Genomic DNA, 26117 nt, shown 5'->3' with positions numbered 1-26117 from the left:
GTCTTTGGAGACTATAAAAGTTACCTTCATGCAATGCATAATTTATTACCTTATTTTATAATTAATCGTGTGTGTGACATCTACCATACTCAGGACAAGGACTAGGATCAGGGGAATAAGGCATTTGCCATGTGCACAAAATCTAAGGAAACGCCAGAAAACCCTGTAATCAAAATAAGTACTATTTTAATGTAATATTTTAAACATCAAAATAAATGCAAAAAAAAAAAAATCCATGATGAACACAGTATGAAAGTTTTAAGTAAAGACAGCCTCCAAAGGGGCCAAGATTAGCATTAGGCAAGTGAGGCTGTGTGCAAGTTCAGAGTTGCTTTGCCTATTGGTTCCTCTCTCTCCCCTAAGCCCTGGCAACCACGGACCTTTTTACTGTCTCTGTAGTTTTTCCTTTTCCAGTATGTCTATAGCTGGAATCATGCAACATGTATCCTTTTCAGATTGGCTTCTTAGGCTAGTAAGATATAAATTTCCTCCATGTCTTTTTGTGACTTGACAGCTTGTTTCTTTTTAGTACTGAATAATAAAACTTTGTCTGGATGTTCCAGTTTATCCACTATATTTGTCTGGGTCCTCCAATAGGATACACACACACACACACACACGTGTAATATGTGTGTGTATGTACATATATGTGTATATATGTAGGTACAGAGGGTATGGGGAAATGGACTGATGATAAGGAATTGGCTCATGCAGTTATAGAAGCTGAGAAATCTGAAGGTCTGAGGTTGGCAAACTGAAACCCAGGAGGTCTGACGGTAGAGATCCAGTCCAAGTCCAGAAGCCTGAGAATCCAGAGAGCCCATGGTGTTAAGTTCCAGTCTGAGACCAAGTCCAAAGGCAGAAGAGACTTATGCTTCAACTCAATGATAGACAAAGCAAATTCTCTCCTAGCCTTTTTGTTCTATTCGGGCCATCAACAGTTTGGATGAAGTCCACCCACGCTAGGGAGAACAATCTACTTTGCTCAGTCTACCAAATAAAATGTTCTTCACATCCAGAAGCACCTTCACAGACACAGCCAGAATAATCAAATATCTGGACACCCTATGGCCCAGTCAAGTTGACACACAAAATAAACCATCGCATCTACTCACTTACTGTAGGATATCTTGGTAGTTTCCAAGTTTGGGCAATTATAGTAAATCTGCTATAAACATCCGTGTGTAGGTTTTGGTGTGAACATAAGTTTTCAGTTCATTTGGGTAAACACCAAGGAGCGAGATTGCTGGATCCTCTGGTAAGAGTTTGTTTAGTTGTAAGAAACCAACAAACTGTCTTCCAAAGTGGCTGTATTTTGCATTCTCACCAGCAAAAAATGAGAGTTCCCATTACTCCATATCCTCATACATATTTTGAACTGATTTTCATTATTTTTAATATTACAGTAAAATATACTGATCACTGCATTTTTTGGCACCACTTTACATTTTGAGCCTAAGGCCAATGCCTTCCTCACCTCACTCTAATCCTGGCTCTTGATTTAGCTCCTTCAGGGCAGAAACCATTTCTTCTGATTTTTGAAAATATCTCAAGTAAAGTACTTAGTAAAGTACCTGACATATAGTAAGTACTGGAAAAATGTTAATCATAGTAATTACTATTCTGAAATAGTGCCTACCAGAGTTATTTGTACATACTAAATGTTCAATGATGTAACTGCTTTTTATATAATTGAAATATCCTTTTACCTTTTACCTATTTTATTAATAAAAGCACATTGTTGCCTATTTTGTCCAGCTCAGCAAATTTGTTATTTGGGGCCTGTCCACATCTTTATATTCACCTCTAACATTTCAAAGGTTGCATTTTTAAAAGTCAAGCCTTGTGCTTTCAGGTAGAGCAAATGTTTCCACTGAATCCTGGATGGAGAAAAGATTTTCTACTTAGGCTAGAAAAAAAAGCAGTTTTCCTTGCTTTCCTTGTTATGGAGTGCAGTGAGGATACGCATTTGCTCTGAGATTCTACTGGTGATTAAAATAACATTATAATTCAATAAAAAGTGCACCAGGCAGCCTCTCTTCCAGATGATTACATGTCACTGTGGTTGTTTTCTATTTAAAGTTCAATAAAATAAAGTATAACTCAGTACTGACTTTAGGATTTGCTCCATTGTTTTTATCAACTGTAGTTTTATGTACAGAGATCAGCATTTATTTCTTCTGATTTTCCTCACATTCTAGAATCATTGAAGAGCTGGTCCAAATGACTTTAACGATTTCAATTGCTGAGGCAGGAGGATTGCTTGAGTTCAAGACCACAGTGAGCTATAATTGCACCACTGCACTCCACCCTGGGCAACACAGTAAGACCCTGTCTCAAAAAAAAAAAAAATATTTCAATTACTAGCAAATTACAGAATTGTAATTCTTAAAGTAGAAATAGCCATAAACCAGAATTCTCAATGTAAACAATAATGACAATTGAATCTTGTGAAAACAGCCTATGGAAAGGCTGGGAGAAAAATTTCCCATTTTGGCAGGATAGTCACTGATATTTTTCTGACTATGTCAAGAAGCTATCCCCAAAGTTCTCACAATTACGTAAGGCAAGCCACTTAATAACTTGCTTTTGAACAGCTGTCAGTTGCCAACATAAAGAATCATATTTACCACAACACAACAAAATTTCTGTTCAAATCAAATCAAAGGTTTATTTCCACACATTTGTGTATCTCCCCACCAAACTTAAAGAAATCACACGTGCATCATGGACTTCAGTCAATCCTAACCCCGTTCCCAGTCAGTTTGGGTAAAGACAGAAACAGAGGGGAAAGGAAAAAGGGAAAGTAATCGGTTTACTATTTTTTTAGCTTGTGATGATATTAGCTCACTGGTGATTTATCTTAATGTTTTCCTGCTCCCAGGAGTGGAGAGAAAGATCAGCAACAAAATCCTTTCAGTACTTTTCCTTTTTTCTTGGAAATGGAGTTTCGCTCTTGTTGCCCAGGCTGGAGTGCAATGGTACAATCCCAGCTCACTGCAACCTCTGCCTCCCGGGTTCAAGCGATTCTCCTTCCTCAGCCTCCCGAGCAGCTGGGATTACAGACATGCACCACCACGCTCAGCTAATCTTGTATTTTTAGTAGAGACGGGGTTTCTCCAGGCTGGTCTCGAACTCCCGACCTCAGGTGATCCACCTGCCTCAGCCTCCGAAAGTGCTGGGATTACAGATGTGAGCCACCGCGCCCGGCCCATTCACTATTTTTCTTACGTGAGCCATTCAACCAAGCACCTCACTCTCAGAAATGTGTTCAGTTGTGGCTACCAGGAACGCTTCCTTTAGCTGCTGATGGTAAGAGGAATGTGCCTGGCAAGGACAGTACGGCCATGGTGCTGAGCTCCTCATATCTGTGTGTTGCCTTAGATTTCTCTTACCACACAGGCAGGTCTGTGCTAAAAAAAGTATAACTTATATATTCTGTACCACCATTAATAGGTAGCAATTGATATTTACTAAGTGCAAATCATATCGAGGTTTAAAACTTAAAGCAGAAAACTTCTAATAGATTTACTTCGAATGATTTAAGTCTAATGTCAGTAGAGGAGGCCATAGTAGAGAGCATTCTGAATTGTATTCACTTTAACAAAAGATGGCTGGAAAGGCTAAAACTCATCTAAAATTCATGTGAGTGATCTAGCATCTCTACATGGGAAAGGCCCAGGCTGGAGTGCAGTGGCTATTCACAGGAATGATCAATGCACACCACAGCCTCGAACTTCTGGTCTCAAGGGATCCTTCTGCCTCAGCCTCCTGAGTAGCTGAGACTACAGGCGTGTGCCACTGCACTCAGCTTCTTTTCCTTCGTTGAGTCCTTTCTGCTACGAATGTGTCCACGTTATTAAGAAATCATCATCCTTTGTTGAAATGCTCAATTGAATTATGGCTGTGATGAGACATTAGTATCTCACTTACCTGTGGAGGATTCTGCTCCACAGCTGCGAGCAACAGCATAGAGTTTTTAATTATTTAGATGTGTACATTAGAAATTTCTAAATATTACATACTAAAAATCCATGTTGTCTAAAAGTGAAAACATCTAAAATGGATACAAGCCGGGCACAGTGGCTCACACCTGTAATCCCAACAGTTTGGGAGGCCAAGGCGGGAGGATCGCTTGAACGCAGGAGTTCAAGACCAGGCTGGGCAACATAATGAGACCCTGTCTCTAAAAAAATAGAAAATATTAGTCGGGCGTGGTGGTGTGTGCCTGCATTCTCAGCTACTCGAAAGGCCAAGATGGGAAGATTGCTTGAGCCCAGGAGCTCGAGGCTGCAGTGAGCTGTGACTGCATCACTGTACTCCAGCCTGAGTGACAGAGTGAGACCCTGTCTAAAGTAAAATAAAATAACAAAATAAAATGAAATGGATATAAATTAGTAGACAAGATGACCAAGTTTTTAGGCACTAACAGAGATTTTCAGAAAAAAAGACAACACTAATATTTCTGTTCTGTAAACTGAAGGTACAGGAGGTCTGCATCTTCCAAATCTCTGAGTAGATGGTTACCATGCTGCTAAGTACAGGTCCAGAAATGAGAAAGATAAACATGGTAGATGAGGAGTTTTGCACACTGACAAAGTGGATAGCACGAAAAGCAATAAAAAGCGCCTGGGCCATATTCCTGAATTATAATTTGTTTGATAAAATGCTAGAAGGACAGACATCTTGGCTAGGTGTATTCTATTTTATTCACTCTTCAAATAAAAGAGTCTTTCCAGCCCAGTGATATGTCATGGGATTGTACAAATTGGCATTTGCGGATATCAAAAGGATGCCTGCCACCTAGAGAGACACGGGAGTTTGCTGTCAGCTGCTGGCTGTCAGCGGCCTTTCTGATCTTGTTTCCATGGAAATTGACATTAGATCGGTGAGGGGGAGGGGAGAGTTATGGGTTGCGTTTTTATTTCATTATTTCAAATAAGATGTTTGAATCCTTTACCTTCTTTGCACCCATCTGAAACCGGTTTCCCTGACAACGGCATCAGGGATGCTGCCCTCCCAAGAGCTGAGAGCAAGAACTCTTACTTCGCTGGTCTCAGACGACAGCATTGAAGAGGACAATCAGCCCAGGCTGCAACTCCCTCAATCAGCAGAAGGGGGGGTCAAGAAGAAAAGGAATTGGAAGTGACCTGAAACTTTCTAAGAAGGTTAAAAGAAATACAAGGTTTCCTTTATTTCAAAAACTAGTCTTTCAAGTAAAACAAATACACAGGTAGCGAGGCCTGGCTCAGACCTTAAAAACTGCCATCATGCGGATAACTACCTAACCCAGCTGGTTCACACAGCTCCTCTCTCTGTGGCTTGGACCACTTGATTGTGCGCTGTCGAAGACATCATGCTCACTTTTCTTAGATAGAAAAAAAGAAAGGAAAATTCCAGACAAGGGCTCATTAGGTCATTTTCTTTCTCCACCAATCAATGTTCTTCACACTGAGGGATTTGCTTTCCAAGGAACTACAGTTGTTTTTCAAGGATTTTCACTGCAGAGGGTATGCTAAATGCAGAATGTGGTGGCACTACAATGGCTGTCTGCTTAAAAAAATAATACTATACAAGAAACCATAAGGGAAAGAAAAGAGTGGCCATTAAAGTAAACTATTAAGAATGGTTGCCCTCTACATTCCAAATGTGAAGTTATGTATCAGGGCTATTACAATGGCAGAGAGCTGTGCAGTGGATTCAGTAGAATGGCCATGTAAATTGAAAAGCAAACTAATGTCTCTTAAAGCCTGGAAACCACAGAAGGAATTTGCTCCCAAGTGGAAAACTCCAGGCAATCAACCAATGAATCACTCACGCAAAGAACAAGAGCTCTGTCTTTCTCGACTGTCTTTTATGCAGGACATGGGTCACTTCACACAACATCAGAAGAAATCTAGAAGGGCACAGGCTTTGGCACAGGCCGTACTTGGGTGTTGATGGTTTCTATAATGAAAAGGGAAACAGTTTGTTCCTTTTCTTTAATTTTGCCGTATAAAACATTCTTAGGAAAGGCTATACCAAAAATGCTTGATAAATAGAAAACTCTTGATTGAGATGCTTGTGTCGGGTAGAGGTAACAAATTTTACCTCTACGTAAGCCAACAACAGAAATGGAAAATAGGCTTATGATATAGTCACACTCTATGATGTAGCAAGCCCATTCTTGTGATTAAATGCAAGGTAATAGTTCAAGAGAATAAAAAGAAAGTCCTATATTTGGAGACTTTAATACAGTATTAGTTATTAGAGTTAAAATAACCATGCAAGGCCAAGCACAGTGGCTTGCGCCTGTAATCCCAGCACTTTGGGAGGCCAAGATGGGTGGATGTCTTGAGCCCACGAGTTCAAGACCAGCTTGGCCAACATGGTAAAACCCTGTCTCTACTAAAAATACAAAAAAATTAGCCAGTCATGATGGTGTACAGTCCCAGCTACCCAAGAGGCTGAGATGGGAGGATCACTTGAGCCCAGGAAGGGGAGGTTGCAATGAGCTGAGATTGTGCCACTGCACTCCAGCCTGGGTAACAGAGTGAGACCATCTCAAGGAAAAAACAAAACAAAACCATGCAAAATGGCAGTAGTCTAATAAATGGCATTGTATTATTTGATGGGGTCAATAAAAAGTATAGAAGACTATGCAGAAATAAAGGGGGAAATTTTGTGATAGCAAATGGAATGGGTGTTGTGCTTACATACGTATGCATGTATGAAGAAACAAATGTAAGGGAAATACACCAAAAATAGAAATACTAGGATGGAAGAGTTTTGTTTTTGTTTCTGTTTTGAAACAGGATCTCACGCTGTCACCCAGGCTGGAGTATGGTGGCGCAATCTTGGCTCACTGCAACTTCCACCTCCCAGGCACAAGCAATCCTCCCACCTCAGCCTCCTTAAGAACTGGGACTACAGGTACCCACTACCATGCCCGGCTAATTTTTGTAGAGATGGGGTTTCACCATGGTGCCCAGGCTGGTCTCAAACTCCTGAGTTCAAGCAATCCGCCCACCTTGGCCTCCCAAAGTACTGGGATTACAGCCATGAGCCAAAAGACTATGCAGAAATAAAGGGGAAAAAATTTGTGATAGCTAGTGAGAGCAGAACACAAAATGGTGGTGTGTTTACACATGTCTGCATGCATCTACAAATAAATGTAAGGGAAATGTACCAAAAATAGAGATATTTTTGCTTGGCAGTTTTGTTTTTTAATGCTTTGTAGCCTTTTCCTCCAACAATATATAAAATAAGGCAGTAAACTCAATGTTTGGGCCCTTCTTGCCTCACTTTTGCAAGTGGATTTGCACGTTGGCTGTTGCTTACTTCATCAGTTCGTGGCATGTAAAGTGGGTCATTACACTGGTTACTTCTCTAACTAGACTTAGCATAAGGAAAACAGGATAAATAGTAGCATATCCTATTCACAGCAAAGGAAATGACCACTTACATCAAGAAATTGCTGAAAACCTAACAATTAACAGGAACATACAACAGATGGAAACTGTGCAAGCCTTAATAGAGCTCACTCATTTTGAGGGAAATTAATATAAGTAAGTATAGCCTTTAAATTGCAAGAGATAAATGCCACTTATACTTTAAGGGGTATTGAAACATGCATTTTCTTTCTATGGAAAATGGTCTGAACAATCACTGTTCTAGGATAATGAGGGATACTCTCAAAACCTAGTAACTTACTAGGTAACCCATTTAATGACACCATTAGCATCTTTTTTTAGAGTTGAGAGAAGCTATCCACAGATTGGGCAAACATAAGTTGATCATATCAGGACTCACACAAATGGGCTGTAGCCCTACAATCCAGGCATGCTGCAAAGCATTACAAGTTTCTTCAAACATCACCTTTTCCGAAGGTAACATTTGAATTTGGTTTTTTCCAGGAAAAGACACCAGTTCAGAAGGTCCTGGGTATGGAGGCCTGACTTCCCAGTCACCACCCATGCCCTTAAACAAACTAAACAAGAGTTGCTGACTGTGTTACACTTTGTACAAGCTTTTGTTGAAGTCTACCCATTTATTCACCACTCAAGGCAGTTCCAAGTAACAAGCAGCTGGGGAGGTCCAGTGGCCAGCCAAACTGGGCCCAACGTGGCAACTTCTCAAGGAAATGCATGACTAGCCCCCATGTTAAATTCTCAAAATGCAGTACCTTGTTTAATTCTGTTAACAGCTCTGTGAGGTATACACTTTTATTCCAATCTTGCAGCTGAAGATCCTGAGAAGGGCTGAGGAAGTCGCTCAAGGATATACAAAAAAGGTAACTACGTATCACACCTGCCATCTGTGCCTGGTCTGGAGTTGATCACAAATGCAGTGTCCTTCTTAACACACCACAGTGCCCATGGCATATTACTCAGACAACTACAGAAGATCTTTTTAAATAATAATAATACAGGAGTAGGTTATAGATCCCTGCTCTTCACTTATTAAGGTTTATCATCATGGGGGTTTCTAAATTACCCCTTTGCAGCAAGCAAATGGTAACAATGAAAAATAATTATCATGATCCTGGAAAACTATAGAGTCTTAATATTGAAAATAGAACACACAAGTATATACGATAGAAACCGATCAAGAAAACTAGGCATTCACATTGTCTAAAAGAAGCTATCAAGAGTCTATGAAAGCTTTTCTAGGAATTGTTAACAGGACAGACATCCACTGTTCTTAAGGATGGTGTTAGACAGCCTATGAACTGACTTCAGGATCCTTTAGAAAATAACGAATGGAAGCTAGAACAAAACTAGATGGGAACATGAGATATTTATTGCCTATCGTTAGGAAATACTTTCTTAGAGTAAGAACATTAATGAGGTTGACCTGAGAAAAGCAGCCATTGCCATGCTTTGCTAGAGACAGTATACACAAGCCCAATATTTCTGGAAAGCAATTTGGCAGCTTATAATAACAAAGATCTGAAATATCTTATCTTTTGATGTGGTAATTCAACTTCTTAGGATTAATCCCAAGGAAAGGAGCAGAAATCAAGAGAGAAAATTAAATATGAACATTTTCTTTATAAGGATTATAGTATCTTAATGTTTAAAATGGCCTACATACCTAACAAATGAGAAATGGGCAAATTATAATATACCCAACACTGTAAATTTTAAGTAATAAAAAAAAAAAGTGAGAAGCAGGTTATAAAACCTCATGGACAAGATGGTAGAACAGAATTTAAACTTTGGAGTCTGAACATCTGAGTTAAAATGTGATGCCACAATCTGCTGTGTGATCTCAAGCAAGTTAATCTCTGTGCCTTGGTTTCCTCATCTGTTAAATAAGCATGAACCCAGTAATGACCTCACTGGGCTTTTGTGAAGGTTCAGTGAGATAACACAAAGTGCTTACCTGTCCTTTGGTAAGTAGTGAACACATTATTAATCATCTGTATTATATTTGGCATGATTGGCATAAAAAAGAGTACTTCCAGCCGGGCGTGGTGGCTCACGCCTGTAATCCCAGTGCTTTGGGAGGCCAAGGTGGGTGGATCACTTGAGGTCAGGAGTTTGAGATCAGCCCGGCCAATATAGCAAAACCCCGTCTCGACTAAAAATACAAAAATTAGCTGGGTGTGGTGGCACACTCCTGTAATCCCAGCTACTGGAAAGGCTGAGGCACGAGAATCACTTGAACCTGGGAGGCGGAGATTGCAGTGAGCCTAGATCATGCCACTGCAGTCTCCCACTGGGAGACAGAGTAAGACTTTGTCACAAAAAAAAAAAAAACCGCCGGGCGTGATGGCTTGCACCTGTAATCCCCGCACTTTGGGAGGCCGAGGCAGGCGAATCACAAGGTCAGGAGATGAAGAACATCCTGGCTAACACGGTGAAACCCCGTCTCTACTAAAAACACACACACACACACACACAAAATTAGCCGGGCGTGGTGGCGGGCCCCTGTAGTCCCAGCGACTAGGGAGACTGAGGCAGGAGAATGGCATGAACCTGGGAGTCAGAGCTTGCAGTGAGTTGAGATCGCACCACTGCGCTCCAGCCTGGGCGACAGAGCGAGACTCTCTCAAAAAAAAAAAACAACAGTTTCTAGGTGAAACAATTACAGTGGGTTTTAATTTTCTTCTTTTCCAGATTGATAATCAGGTGTGTGAACTTTTTGATTTTCTTAAAAGTATCAATAAAAACAAAGCGGACTGTTTTTTATTATGTATATGAGCACATTCAGTAATTACATGCAAGAACATCTGGAAGCCCTTGGCACATTGCCTGGCATACAATAGTGCTTCCACTTGTTGGAATAGCACCATTGGGTGTTCTAACCAAGGGTCAGCAATGCCAAAGTGTAATTCACATCCAAGACTGCTGAGAGCTGCCTGCCCATCATTCCTGTTGGTTTCCTTAGGGCCATGCCTCACCACATCCCCTCTATCACCATCAGCAGATTCTTCCCCAGCTTCCCTCTTTGGAATAACTCCATCTTAGTCACCAGCCCAGTGACCACCCTGCTGAAGTCAAATGGTTGACTGAATCTAATATATGTTGAAGGACAACACTCTGTAAAGTCAGCAGCTTACTGTTTTACACAGTTATGTATTCCAGTTTTCAAGGAATGATTTCTAACTCTGCATCACCACTCCAGTTAAACACCATGTACATTCTTGTGGCCTCCACATTGGGTCCTTGCGATGTCTTCCTAACCTTTGCAGACTCACACTGATTTATGTCTAAGCAAGAAGCAACATTTTTAAGAGCTCAGCTCAGTTATTGTAGGGTTATTACAGTACTCTGCTTCAAAAGTTAGTTTTGGGCAAAGATACTAATCAAGAAAGAACTCAAAGAACAGATGTCAAGCAACTTCAAAACAGTAAGCCTTCCACTTTATTGCCATCTTCCTTTTAATCTTCAGCCTCAAACTCTCAAATACTGCAAGGGCTCCAGTCTTTAGGAAATTATTAATATGCTCTCACAGTTTATTAAATTGATGGCTCTGTTGAAAAGATTATGCCAGATCAGTAGTTCTCAAAGTGTGGTCCCCAGTCCAGCAGTCTCAGGACCACCTGGGAACTCACTTTAGAAATGCAAATTCTCAGGTTCCAACACGGCCTACTGAATCAGAAACTCTGAGACCGGGGTCCAGAAATCTGAATTTTAACTAGTGATGCTGATGCAGACAAACGTTTGATGACTTCTCCAGAAACGTGAACCTGATTAAGAACAAAATATTTAACTGTTTATTAAGTGCTGGTTTAAAATATGCAGGCAAAAAAGTTTTGGGTATCTGGATAGTAAACTCCCCAGGTTAGAAAAAGACCCTTATATGAGCTTCATCTTGCTCAGGGAAGCCTGAAAGTGTGGTGATTTGATGATGTCACTGCCACGTGAAGAGCGGACATCCTTGAGAAGTAAACAATCCACACACCCAAGCAGAGAGTATGAAATGTCACCACTCAACTTCCTCGCCATGGTGACAGAGGCAGCAGTCTCTTGATGGAATTAAACAACATGCAGAAATTAAGAATCTGATACCTTTCTCTGATCTGTTGGAAAATCTGGGTAAAGTCAAAACTATTAGCAAAAGTGCAATCAAAAAAATCCCCATATGGGCTGGGCATGGTGGCTCACTCCTGAAATCCCAGCACTTTGGGAGGCCAAGGGAGGCAGATTACCTTGGTCAGGAGTTCAAGACCAGCCTGGCCAACATGGTGAAACCCCACCTCTACAAAAAATATAATAAAAATAAAACTCCCCATGTGAAGGTTCTCAGCTTTGGGACAGCTGCTATTTAGCAGTCATATCTTAAAAGAGGTGGTCCATCAAAATCCCATCAGCCACCACAAAAATTAGAATTTATGTCAAACCCCTACCCTACCACCTCACAAATAACAGAAACTTAATAAGTGGTAATTATATTGAGGCAATATTTTGTCCTTATTATAAAATAGGTGCTAGAAACATCTAGCTATGAAAAAAGTATTACAAAACCAATCTCCCTAGGATTTTGATTTTTCAAGCCAATTCCATAGAAGAGTCACATGGTAGAAACGTACATGCAAGGTATGAGTAAAGACTGTGAGTGATTTTAAAAACCAAGATTAAATACATACGATTTGTTGGTAAAGAACGAGGAAAACAAATATTTGTACAAATTAGGTTATCAATTGGTGAACACAAACATATCTATACACCTAACATTACATAGGAGTTCTACTTAAGGGAACCGTGCAAATTATAAATCTTTAAAATGCAATGAGGAGGGAATTTGGAGAACTAGGGGGGAAAACAAAAATCACAGCCCACTCAGCCGGGCGCGGCGGCTCACACTTGTAATCCCAGCACTTTGGGAGGCCGAGACGGGCGGATCACGAGGTCAGGAGATAGAGACCATCCTGGCTAACACCGTGAAACCCTGTCTCTACTAAAAAATACAAAAAAATTAGCCAGGCGTGGCAGTGGGCACCTGTAGTCCCAGCTACTCAGGAGGCTGAGGCAGGAGAATCTCTTGAACTTGGGGAGGTGGAGGTTGCAGTGAGCCAAGATCACACCACTGCACTCCAGCCTGGGCAACACAGCAAGACTTCGTCTCAAAAAAAAAAAAAAAAAAAATCACAGCCCACTCTACGAAATGTGAAAGAACACAGACAAGGCTCATGGCAGAACCTGCATTTGGTCTGCCCTGTGAGGCCATGGGGACACAGCTTCCTTGACCCTTGGTTATATGAGGATAATGATAACCACCTTCTGACATTTTTCTATGCGAAATTGCCACATAGCTCTTGGCACATGGTGACCGAAGAATCTGAATTTGTTGAAACTTACTTTGTAACCCATATTCAGGGCAAAAGGTACATAAATATTTGGCTTACTGGGTCTCAACAATCACATGATTACAATCTCCTGAGGGACAGGAGTGGTGACTCCTACGGTCACAGCGTAGGAAGAAATTGCTCTCCCACTTGTACTCGCATTTGTGAGACAGTCGCCACTCACAACCCTGTTCTCACAGCTACCGCCATCCTCCAGACCCTGAAAGGTAGACACAAGTTTTACTGCTCCCATTTTCCAGGTGGGAAACACTCAACTGTCTGGGCGATTTTCCTAAGACTCTAACCCTTCTGCAGCTGGCCTTGCACGAGTCATCTCCAGGACTCTTGCCACCAACACAGTCGGAGTCTTTTCCAAAGTCAAGTAGAAGTGGTTTCATCAGATTCAAGACGATCTATGAGCTGATAAAGTTTCAGAAAAATCCCATTACAGAAAGAATGTCCGAAGTTTGGGAACTATAAAGTATGAGGGAAAATGAAGGGAGAAAATCCACTAACAGAAAACAGGAGTATCTCTTTAAGCCACACACACGCATCCCCCTTTTCCACAGGCACATGGCTGCAAAGCAAGACATCGCATTTCCAGTCGCCCTTGTGGCCTCCAGGTGACAAACTCCCTGCCGATGGACTGGCAAATAAAAGTGATGGAAGAAATTCTAGTCATCTGCTTAAAAGCACATCCCTTTCCCTGGACTTCTGCCCTTTCCCAGCCGCTGGCTGGAAGTGGTGGCAACTAGAGAGGCCTTACAGGTGCACAGCCGCATTGTGGCCTGGGTCCCTGGGTCGCAGGTGGGAGGGAGACAAACTCTTATGGTCTTTAAGCTACTTCATTGTTGGTATTAGAGAAAATAGGAAAGTAAGGTGGGGAGGGAGAGAGAACAGAAAAGATAAACACTCCATTAACAAGTCATCTGAGTCCGTCAGACTGAAACCTATTTTGTTATACTAGGAAGGGATGATAGCAACATCAGCTTCAATAATTGGGGGTTTGCCATGCACTTAATGAGAAGTGAAAATATTTAACTCAGTACATAAACTTCTTTTTTTTTTGGCAAAAAGCAAACAAAGTAATGTTTTTGAATATATAAAGAACAAGGTCTTGGTAACAAATGGAAAATATTAAGACAAACTGCCAACAACTCGCTGGATCATAAGAAAACAAGAACATTAAAAATTCCTTAGGTGCTATTTTTAAACAGCCAGGAACGCTGCCTTAAAATTATTAGCTATTATTTTATAAAATAATAGAAAATAATAGTATATAAAAAATGAGCCGTGTAGCTTTTCCAGGAGGAAACATGGATGGTAACTTATTAAAAGCCCAGGGTTACAGATTTCATCTCATCAAATTAGTAAAAGCATGTCCACAAAGATAAAGACCAAAGACTAATGAGAGATAATAATGGCTAGAGCTACAGGGAGGGCCTTAATGAGAAGAATGGGGAGAAGTGCTGGGTATGGTTGGCTTAACTAAATTAGTATAATAGACCAAATAAGTACTAATGAAGCCAAAACCAGCTGGCTTTCCACGTTTTACAGGTAAATGAACTCTGCAGCTTTCTATGTGTCATCGATCATAACACAAAACCCAAGTGAAGCTTGTGAAGAGAGAGAATACAGATTTGAAACTATTGGGGCCGGCGTGTAGTTGATCATGCCTGTAATCCTAGCACTTTGGGAGACCAAGGCAGGAGGATCACTTGAGGCCAGGAGGTCGAGACCAGCCTGGGCAACAAAGTGAGACTCTGCCTCTACAAAAAATGAAAATTAAAAAAAAAAAAAAAAATTAGCCCGGCTATTCAGGAGGCTGAAGTGGGAGGATTGCTTAAGCCCAGGAGCTCAAGGCTGCAGTGAGATGTGATCATGCACTCCAACCTGGGTAACAAACAGAGTGTGAACCCAAATCTTTAAACAAAAAAAGAGAGGGAGAGAACGAAAGAAAGAAAAAGAGAAAGGGAAAGAGAAAGGGAAAAGAAAGAAAAGATTGGGCCTTCCTAGAAAAAGGAATATTTTGCCTTCCAATGAATCACCAGAAAAAAGCAGAGTTTTAATTTGTGACCTTGAATCACAACAGTATCACAACAAAAGAACAAATCTTGATGAAGTAATTTTACCTTCCTAAAGAAAACTGTCATTAGTAAACCTTCAATGACTCACAGTTCCTCGTCTTGAGCTCCCAGTAACTCAAGCTTGTGAAGGAGTAGGTTCTAATGCAACGGGAGCCTACCACCAAATATATTTATAAAATAAGCAGTGCAATTCAAAACTTCCTCTACAAATGTATCATCTTTGCTTACAAAACCCACATTGATGATCCCAAGGCTGTAATAAAAAACAATAAAGAAAGAAAAGGAAAACCACTTATTGGTACTAAAGCCTTTACTGTAATAAACCAAATATATTTACAATTTATACAAATGTTTAACCTTCAACAAAAATACAAAAAAACATTTCACAAGATGCAAAACCAGGAAACAAGTTCATTGGAGACACCACTGCTCTACAAAGGACGGAAAGTGAGGTGAACTGCAAGGAACAGGAAAGGTAATCTCACACTTGGGCAAGGCGTGATCCCCAGATCACCCAGAAAGAAAGAATGGGCTGTCACGTGAGTCGGCCGATTCCGTTCCTCAATCCTACAACCCATGGCCCCTCTGTCTGCTTGGCCTTGGTGCTCCATTTGGTCTATGTAGACAGGTGACTTTCTGCTGATGGACTTGTCGCCTCCTCTTTGTAGACTCAAAGTAGTTTCGTGTCAAGGTTTGGAAACAGGTGTTTGTATTTTTTTTTTCTCTTTTAAAGTTACAACTTTTCTATTTCTACAAATTCGAAACATTTTGGCCCAATTCAACTATCAACGTTAAACCACATAATGTTTTCAGTAGATGACTTCATAGACTGTAGCCTTCTTGTCCCCTGAGCCAGTGACTATGTACTTATCATCCACAGAGATGTCACAGCTAAGCACTGACGAGGACTCTTTGGACTGGAAGAGAAAACAATGAACACGTGTTTAATGTGGAACAACGGTACTCAGAGGCCCCGCTCCCTGTGAGGCACCTTCACTCCTGGTTTCAAAGGCAACACTGTGGTCAAATTGTGGATCTAGGTGAGGAGCACTTACTCACCTGGAATATGCTGGCTCCATAGGGGGTCCGCCAAGCATTGAGGAGGTTATCTTTTCCAGTACTTACAAACCATTTACCTAGAATTAGCAAAGGAATATCTCGTTTTCACAAGGTTAAAATTCCTACTATACAATTAGCAACTGGGACTGAATCAAACTAAGAACATTTTTAATGTATGAACTATCATGCCCTAAGGGACTGGTCCATGACATGAACAGTTTTTTAAATCTGGGCTCCTCAGTGATTTATCAGTGTGATCTTGGGTATAATTTAAGAGGTATCAGCCTCCTTAGTCACTGGATACAGGACTAGTAGCATCATATCCAACCCACGGTAACCCTCAAATATAGAATCAATGAAGAAGGTCTTCTATTTTAGTCAGTCTTCCCATGATAAAATGGGACTAGACAGGATTAAACATCTAACTTAAGTAAAATGCCAGTCACATCATATAGCACGAAGAAAAATGCTCAATAAGTGATAGGCACTCATCCATCCATCCATCCATCCGTCTGTCCATCCATCCGTCCGTCCACCTCTGCATCCTGTGAACAGGTATCTGCCCATCTGCAGTGCACAAGAAGGGGCTCCACATGAACTTCTTCCGTCTTCAACCTCACTGTAGAGTGTAACTAAGTGTCTGGGTACACCTAAATATCCGCTTCTCTGACCCTGGATTCCTCATCACGGACAGCTTATGACTTCCACTGCCCCTGCCCCATTCTTCAGTAAATTCCCACCCACCCCTCTACAGAGTGGAAACTCATTGTCGTCTCCCAACCCCCACTGAAACAAACCTGTGTCCAAACCTTGTATTAGGCAATCACATTGCCTGCTGACTTTTCTCAAATTAGCAAAACAAACTGAAACAGACATTGCTGTGCTCTGAAGGGCATATTAAAACAATGGAATTATTGCATCCAGCTGCTCAAAGAACAACACTGTTTCCAGATATGATCTCTACCATATTTTTTTAAGAAGCATTTTCCATTTGGGCCATCAACGACCGCCAGTTTCCTTTCGGCTGAACTCACCACAGTAAGCAAATTTCAGGGACAGCACGCAGCTCTCGTGCAGGTGCAACTGGTACTTGTCGGGCTTGTTCACGTGCAGCACCTCCACGTTGCTGCTCTCCATGCCCACTGCCAGCCACTCCCCAGTGGGGCAGTAGCCCAGGGAGAAGATCTGCAAGGAGCAGGACAGGCTCACTCATGATTCCGCCTGATACACTTAGGAAGGGAAGACGCAATGTGAAAGCGGGGGAAAGAGCAAGAATAGGCGGAGGTAATCATCCGAGTCCAGACTGTGGGGAGGGCCACAGGGCAAGCGATCTAACGCAGATGAACCAAGTGTCAAAACCTTTAGGAAACTGGAAACATTTGAACCCCTCTGTCCTTTGGGATAAAATTAAGAAATGATTCCTAATAATAATGGCATTCATGTGTACATTTTAAAGGAGGCCTTACCTTTTCGAGACAGTAACTGAAATACAATCATATATCACCTATCGAGGCAGATGTGTTCTGAGAAATGTGTCGTTAGGTGACTTTATTTTTTATTTATTTATTTTTATATTTTTATTTTTTTATTTTTTTTTCGAGATGGAGTTTTGCTCTATCGCCCAGGCCAGAGTGCAGTGGCACGAGCTCAGCTCACTGCAACCCCTGCCTCCTGGGTTCAAGTGATTCTCCTGCCTCAGCCTCCTGACTAGCTGGGACTCCAGGCATGAGCCACCACGCCTGGCTAATTTTTGTATTTTTAGTAGAGACGGGGTTTCACCATATTGGCCAGGCTGGTCTCGAACTCCTGACCCCTGGATCCAACCACCTCTGCCTCCCAGAGTGCTGGGATTACAGGCATGAGCCACTGCGCCCAGTCTTTTAATTTCTTTATTTTTTGAGACGGAGTCTCGCTCTGTCACCCAGACTGGAGTGCAGTGGCGAGATCTCGGCTCACTACAAGCTCTGCCTCCCATGTTCACGCCATTCTCCTGCCTCAGCCTCCTAAGTTGCTGGGACTACAGGCGCCCGCCACCACGCCCGGCTAATTTTTTGTATATTTAGTAGAGACGGAGTTTCACCATGTTAGCCAGGATGGTCACGATCTCCTGACCTCGTGATCCATCCGCCTTGGCCTCCCAAAGTGTTGGGATTATAGGCGTGAGCCACTGCGCCTGGCCTCATTAGGTTACTTTATTGTGTGAACTTCACAGAGTGCAGTTACACACACCTAGATGGGGGAGCCTATCACTCGTAGGCTACAAGCCTGCACAGCATGCTACTGTACTGAGTACTGCAGGCAAGTGTAGCATAATGGGAAGTATTTGTACACTCAGATATATCTAAACATTGAAAAGGTACAGAAAAATATGGTATTATAATCTTAAGGGATCACTGTCACATATGAGGTCTGTCCTTGGCCAAAAGGTTACATGGTGCATGACTGTGCTTATGGATAAAATGATATGCTGTCTGGAATTTACTTTAAAATAATCCAGTGTTTGGGGATGGGGACGAGAGTTATCACACAGCCAAATAACTTAAAGCTGAGCGATGGGCATGTGGCGTTTATTGTACAATTCTCTGTACTCTCATAACTGCTTGGACATTTGCTGTACTCATATGTATTTGAGAATTTCTCTAAGAAGTTTAAAAAAAACCAAAAAAGGCAGACCAAAAATTGTATCCTACTTATGTTAGGAAAGAGGGAAAACAGCAAGACTCTAAGAAACTCAACAAAATGTTAACCGGAATATGAAATTTAGAAGTATATATGCTTGTTTTCTGTTTCTGTCCTAGTTTTCTGAGTAGAATTATTTTTATTACAAAACAAGGTAAAAAAAAAAAAAAAAATTGCCAAGTCATGATCAAAGCAACAATTCTACCAGCAGAAAGCATTTAAAACGGCAGACACTGTTTTTCCCAAAACAAGTCTACACTCAGACACTGGACATCAAAATACTTTTCACAATCTACAAAGCTGCCATTTATATATCATTTCAAAAGTCTGCAAATCTAGTCAGCCACGAGTTCATTTTTTAAAGGATGAGGAATAAAATGCGTATCACTGAGGTATTTCTGCATTTTTTTAAGCTCTCTGGTGCAGGGGAAATAAATGAACTTTCAGAGGGGCTGTGACTTCTCTCCACTCCTAGTGACATTCTGCAGATTTCTCAAGCTCTATTTATTTGGGAATCAAAAAAATCATCTCCTACTCCTACATTAGATGGTGAGAATATGTGCCACCGATCAAACAGTGCTGAAGGAAAACTATATATTCCCCACCGTACAAATCCCTTAAACAAATTCATATATAAAAATAACAGCGAACACCCCTTAACCTACAGGATTCTAAAAACCACTCTAGGAGTTTTGGGGAAGGTAGGGGGGAGGGTCATGAAGGAGGAGGTGGTGGTCGTTGTTTTTAAATTAGTTATCTCAAATTCGGCCCCGATCTGTTTGTCCAGCCACTAACATCCTAGGGTAAGGGGGGAGGGTGTGAGGAGGAAGACACACCCCAGCACCTCCCAGACTCTGGGGCAAGCGGAAGCCACTCAGTCACCTGGGAGGTGAAGTCGTGCTGCTGCAGCTGCCGCCCTTCGCGCAGGTCCCAGGACCTGACCGTGTTGTCCAAACCGCCCGTCCAGAGCTTGGTGCCATCATTAGAAATGTCAATACAGCTGGCTCCGTCTGTGTGGCCCTGGAATTGCCTGATAAAACAAACCAGATTGAATAATGATTTCCTGCCAGAGCTCAAGGTAAACACTGTTGTGTTGTTAGTTTTGGACCCTGTGTGTGCATGTGTGTGTGTCATCCCGCCAGTGTCTGCTGATGTGCAAGATCAAACTAACCTTCCCCCGAGGAGGAGGGGACACAGCACCTGCTGATTGTCTTTCCTTTTTTTTCACGATCCAAGTGCTAAAGAAATGGAATATGCCACTGCAGGTCACTACCCAGAAGTTAAATACACTGCTCTGACAAATCCGTCTGCAAGGTACAATTCTTGCCAGCTCTGGTAAAGTGTTGAATTGTTAAATAGAAAATAAAAGACAAACACACAAAATCCCAATTGTATTCCTTATGGAAAGATAAAGGTCTGTTCTTCAATGGTGCAGGCCTGAATCCATGAGAAAAAGAAATGGGGACGTTCCAAGCACAGAGTGGACAGAAGCATTGCTGCTTCCATGAGTGGATCAACACAGCAATGCTCTACGTGCCAACAGAGCATGAGCTCATGTATTTACTCAACCTTGCTTTCTGTGTTAGAAAGAGCCCTGCATTAGGAAATCTGGACTCCCAGAGACAAAGGGTCACGCATACCAGCCTCCTGACCTCAGAGGCATTGGGCAGAGACAGAGGTAATTGCCATGGGCACCTCAGAAAGACTCTGCCTCCAAGCTGAGCACAAGGCTGTTCTTTAAAGCAGAACCTTGTGCTTCATTCAAAAATCGCCACCAGAAACAATCAGCCAACAGGGATCTGCTGAGCACAGATGCTGTGCAAGGCAATGAGCAGAGCGGCTGGGGGGAGGTCAGTGTAAGCGCCAGCAGGGATGGCGACCGTCCTGGACTCAGTTCTGCATGCTGAGAGGGAGCTGGTGGGGGAGCAGCCGGAAAAGGTGAACAAAGTCTAGACCTACCCTCGGAACCAGGCGGGATCCAGTAAAGAACTGTGTGGGAATTTCAACCCCGAGAGGAAAGTGTCCACGCTGCTGCTTCCTCCAGGATCCCCACACCTTATCATTCCCATAGAGCTCCAAACTTTTAACCTGAGCTTGGATTTTAAAGAGTGCAAGGGAAGGAAAAAGCACTACTACTGTCCTAAATTCTAAGCCAAGATGTGAACCATCACTTTAAACATCTTTTCTCTGCAAGCCATCCCCAACTTCTGCACTTTAGGATCCAGGCTGGGTCCTCTCTCCTCTACTGCGGCCGTGCAGGTGGACCTCAAGTGTTTCTGCTCGCTTCCCAGACATCCCCACAGAACACCCAGGCCTGGAGCCGTCGCTGCGTCTCTTGCTGAACGTGTTGCTTTTCTTCCCTTCAGACCGCTCTGGAAATCCAGTGATCTCTTGACCCTCTGACTTCTTTGGGCCTTTCTAACTCATTAAATGCTGTTCCTCATTGACTGAAAACACCTTCCTCTGCTGACATACGGTACCTGACGGCTGCCCCCCGTCCCGCTGCCCTCCCTCCATCCATATACTTCAGCATGACTCTCAGGTACATCCTATGACTGTTCAGAATGTGCTGGGTTACGATGGATACAAAGACATGCAATAGGCTGTGCATGGCCCTGTTACAGGCGGCAGCCACTAGCTACCTGTGGGCGGTCCAGAGAAAGATTTGTAGGATGCTACCCCATCCTATCCAACAGGTATTTACTCCCCAGGAGCCGACACGGAGCAAGGGATCACAGCACAGAGAAGACAGCAGAATGCCTGGGCCCCAGCTTGACTCCACCACATCCGACTGTGCAACCTGAAGCCAGTAACTCACCCTCTCTGAGCCTCAGGCACTTCATCTATAAAATGGGGCAAATAGCAGGACAGTGTCATGAGGACTAAGTGGAGGAACATTTGAAAAGTGCTTGGAATTGATATTTTGAAAGTGCTACTTAGGGAGTTTTAAAAAAAGAAAAAACAAGTCACTTTGCTAGGATAAAAGGTTGAGAGGGCGTTCGGCTCTGGCTCCATTATTCCGTTTTGCTCACCTACACTACTCAGCAAACGGAAGAGGAAAATAACAGCCGCACTGTCGCCCACACGCAGGGACCGGGCCCAGCTCAATGACACTTAATGGATTTCTACAGCGGAGGTTTGAAGAGAGCGAGCTGTCGTGATGATTTCTGGAGCCCCTGCCTTCTCTGTGCAGCACAAGAGGGGACTTACCCAACAAGCCACGGACCCCAAACTGCACCATCCGCAGGGACGGCTTCCCAGTGAAGATGAAACAAGAGTAAAACACATGCTTCATTTTACCTTTCATGTTTCATTCGTGCTTACTTTAAAAAGACTTTGTGAGAACAGTTCTGGTGTGAGCACTGACTGCTGAAGGGGGCATTTGGTGGGGGAGCTGAGGAGAGACACAAGGGTACCAGAACTGCAGCTGCTGCTAAGGGGACAGGGCCAATGCCAGGACGCGAGGCAAAACCCTGCGGGCTCCTGAGTGGAACCACCCCTGGGCAGGTCTCCTATTTCATGATTGAGATACTTTAAAACCATTTTGTGGGTGAAATTCACGGAATCTGCTCTTCTCATGTCTCCTTGTTGATTTTCTGTTATCTTTTATCAGCTGGCTCTTGTCTGCACCAAGTTCTAGCCAAAGCCCAAAACATCTAGTAGCAAGGGCCCGTTGTGCCGCCGTGTAATTCACATTAGGCCACCCCTTGGCAGAAGCCAGAAATATTTTTTGAACAAGTTTGGAGTCTGTATGCGGGCTGACATACAGACTATAGGATATACAGACTATCTATAAGGAGATAGAACGTCTCGGTGACCCCAGGCATGGTAGCAAGACTGTAAGCCCCCCAAAGGCAGCAACACGGTTGTCCTTGTTCCCCCATCATCTAACCCCACGCCTGGCATTCAAGAGGCTCTTACTGTGCAGGCTGCGGGCAGCCAGAGAGAAGCAGAGGTGATAGGCCCAGCTGCTCAAGAAGGGAACCCCTCCTTAGACGACCATCTTTGCTCACCTCACTAGTGTCTGGTTGTGCAGATCCCACACAGCGATGTTGCCGTCGCTGCAGCATGAGAAGCAGACCTTGGAATCGGGGCTGATGGCCAGGGCGTAGCAGGCGGGGGCCGAGGACGTCAGCTCCGCCTTGATGCGTGGGGTCGGAGCTGCCAGGTCCCAAATGGACAAAGTACTGGCTTCCCCTCCCACTATGAGAGTGCAGCCATCAGGTAGCAATTTACAGGAACGGATATAATTGTCTCTGTTCTGTAAAATAAACATAATTCATTGCTATAATGAATTACCGAGCAATCATAGCACCATGTTCTCTAATGGCCGTCTTGGTTTTTTGAATTAAAGAGTGGCGTTTCACGGACACTCTAACAGAGCAAGAGATCTCTAGTCAAGATTGGGGTCCAAGCGCAACTGTCTCCTTCAAAACAGTAAAAAAAACAAACTCACAGGAGCTTAGATAACTGTTTCTGGTGTCCTGCATCACAGAGCTGAAACTATCCAGGTATGAGGTACAGGTGTACACACAGTTCCCTGAGAAGAAACCACTTTTCCAAGCTCGTTTATACATCTGCCTCATCACCCTGCATCATTTACTGCTTGGACACTGCAGGCCCCCGTCTATGTTTTGGTCTTCGTTATGCTGAGCACATTACTTCATTAGTCAGAGGGATTCTTGCTAATAATTTACCAGAGCTGCTTTCTCAAGTTGTCATGTGGCTGCTATTATATTTAAGCCCCTCAATGCAAAGGCCAAAGAACCTGATAAAAGCAGGCACCTTGCCATCAAAACCAACACATATGAAGGGGGTGGGGGTGGGGGGCCCTCATATGATCAACCCCTGAAAGATGCAGATATGGCTAAAGTTTGCTTAAGTGTTTTTCACGATGGACTGTCTTTCAAAGATTAAAGAAACTTTAAACACGTGACTTCAACAAAGGACATTCCCACCACTATAGAATGCTGGGCCATATTTAAATACAAGTTTCATGAATGAAGACATTTTGAAGTTATTTGTTTTTTTTAAAAAGGCACTAATAACTACTCTAAACACAAGTCTGTGTTTCAAAAACACTGCCACTCAGCTTTCTGGAAACACTCTCTCCGGAATCTTTACAATTTTCCAGGCAGGCAGTGGTACACGGCACCATCTGCAACCGCAGAGTGCAGGCAGACCCCATGCCAGGGCATGGCAGGGCAGGGCAGTTCGGAGTCTGCTTAAGGCCAGTGGTATGTGCTCTGTAAATCCTGGGGTTACGGTTTAGAGACGGGAACATGTCCCAACATGTTTTATGTCCCTGAAAAATGCAAAATGGTATTCTCAGGCTCTGAGCGGACATGGCTTAGGTACTCTGGGAAAGCATTCTCACCGCTCTATTTTGTTGATGGCTGCCCCCGGTCTTTGCAGTGACAGCCTTTAACCCTTTCCTGAAGTGAAGGTCATAAAACCTAACCAGCTCTCTCAGGTCTCCCTTAAAAACACAGACCTTACCCTGTTCAGAATGGTTTTTATGCCATGTTATCAAATATTTACTATTCTATATTTATCTAAAGGCTATAGGGAAATTAAAAACTGAGTGGACGGCAGGGACCAGAGTCCAGGCCAAGTTGTGCTTTTGTCCATTAAATGGGAAACCCCTTTTGTAATGTACATCCATACACAAGGAGAGCCTCTGTAAACCAGTGTAAAATATTTTATAAAAAGAAATCCATCAACTCTGGGATTTAGCCAGTGCAACAGCAACAAATGAAACCTTCGCATTTAAACGGGGGGCCGAGGGGGTTAAATACCCAACACAGGAAACAGAAGGGGCTTCTATTTCCTCATAATGGGAATAAAACCCAGGCCCACACAGCTATTTCCTTATTGAATCTCCAGGGAGAAATTGCCCTTGTGCACCAGTTCCTGTCCACTCACCAGACAGTCGAGCTGGGAGACAGGACTCTTATTGCCAGGGTGGCTGATGTCCCAGACCTTGACGCAGCCCTTCCCGCCCGTGTACACGTGTCTTGTGGGGTTGCTGATGGTCACCGCGCACACCACCTCCCCGTGGTTGAGGGTGTTGATCTGGCGAGCATGCCGGGGGATTCCGGGACCGATGAGGGCGTCGGGGGGAAAAGGGACAGGCTGCATCTGACCGTCTGCGGTAACGTGGAAGGAGTACGCACTTTTGGAAAAACGAATGGAGAGAAGACAGAAAACACATTTACAGAGGAAGCAGTCATTACCTCGGCAACGTGCTACGACTACAAAAACGATGAAAAAAAGGAAAGATTCTCTTGTATATTTTCCTTTTAAAACAATACAAGTTGAAGTATTTACTGATGGTGCAAATTTAAAATAATTAATAGCAGAAATCTAGTGTGTACCAAATGACATATACATAGAACTGTATTTAAAATTTTTTAAAGGTATTTAAATCGTTCTTATCCATTCTATAAAGCATTCCCTCAAATCTCCTTATAAAACACTTAACGCACTTCCAAATGAACATAAAATTCCTCCTTCCATGTATCTTGTGTAATTTTATGATTTCTTAGTATAATTTTAAATGATTATTTTCTCTGCTAAAGATGAAGCCCTTAAGAACTAATAATAATTAAACAGAGTAGATAGTGTATTTTAATAGCAAAAACAACCCCCCCACACCCCAAAAAACAGCTTTCTAAAAATACCAGTTTATGGTTTGGACTTCAACTTTCTTTTGCTTAAGGAAGAGAAAATAAGAGATTATCTTATATGGCTTTAAACAGGATTTTAGGTTTCCTACTCAACAATCTTCCTTGCCTATGTTGGTCAGGAACGCCATTATATAAGGCAGCAAAGTACCCAGCTAAAAAAAATACTCTTCCCCACTCTCCTTTAGCCCAGCGTGCCTCTGTTCTGACCAATAAGGTCTAAGAAGAAGCTGATGGATGGCATTTTGAGGAAGTTCTGAACTTGAAAGAGAGGAGAGGGATGGGGAATATGGGAACTCTTCTGTAACTTTCCACTCTATTTTGCCTGGAACCCATAACTGCTCTAAAAAAATAAATAGGGAGGGAGCATACCTGCCCTCTTCTCTTCTTCCTTCCCACTGCCTGAGCTAAGAGGGATGACTGGTGCTCCTATGGCCCAGAGGTTGATTTCAAAGACAAAAATCAATTGCTGGATAGCAAAGATGTGGAACCAACCCAAATGCCCATCAATGATAGACTGGATAAAGAAAGTGTTGCACATATACACCATGGAATACTATACAGCCATAAAAAAAAAAAAAGGATGAATTCATGTCCTTTGCAGGGACATGGATGAAACTAGAAACCATCATTCTCAGCAAACTAACATAGGAACAGAAAACCAAACACCGTATGTTCTCACTCATAAGTGGGAGTTGAACAATGAGAACACATGGACACAGGGAGGGGAACATCACACACTGGGGCCTGTCAGGAGGTGGGGGGCTAGGGGAAGGATAGCATTAGGAGAAATACCTAACGTAGGTGATGGGTTGATGGGTGCAGCAAACC

General features: G+C 42.7%; 1 protein-coding gene across 11 annotated transcripts in view; it reads right to left on the bottom strand.

Annotated features, from left to right (window-relative positions):
- Positions 1-15154: 15154 nt before the first annotated feature.
- TLE1 (transducin-like enhancer of split 1 (E(sp1) homolog, Drosophila)) overlaps positions 15155-26117 on the bottom strand; it is a 107136-nt gene continuing 96173 nt past the window's right edge. For all 11 annotated transcript variants that reach the window (XM_011982776.1, XM_011982777.1, XM_011982778.1 and 8 more), the window contains 6 exons: positions 24526-24775; positions 22614-22861; positions 19483-19630; positions 16956-17106; positions 15922-15998; positions 15155-15779 (listed from right to left, as the gene is read on the bottom strand). In XM_011982776.1, the coding sequence (XP_011838166.1) occupies positions 15672-15779; positions 15922-15998; positions 16956-17106; positions 19483-19630; positions 22614-22861; positions 24526-24775 (982 nt within the window). In that variant the 3' untranslated portion in view covers positions 15155-15671. The remainder of the gene's footprint in view (positions 15780-15921; positions 15999-16955; positions 17107-19482; positions 19631-22613; positions 22862-24525; positions 24776-26117) is intronic.

Source organism: Mandrillus leucophaeus, unplaced genomic scaffold (assembly GCF_000951045.1).
Source record: "Mandrillus leucophaeus isolate KB7577 unplaced genomic scaffold, Mleu.le_1.0 Scaffold242, whole genome shotgun sequence".
NCBI classification, from domain to species: domain Eukaryota; kingdom Metazoa; phylum Chordata; class Mammalia; order Primates; family Cercopithecidae; genus Mandrillus; species Mandrillus leucophaeus.
This window is presented reverse-complemented; position numbering and strand designations above follow the sequence as displayed.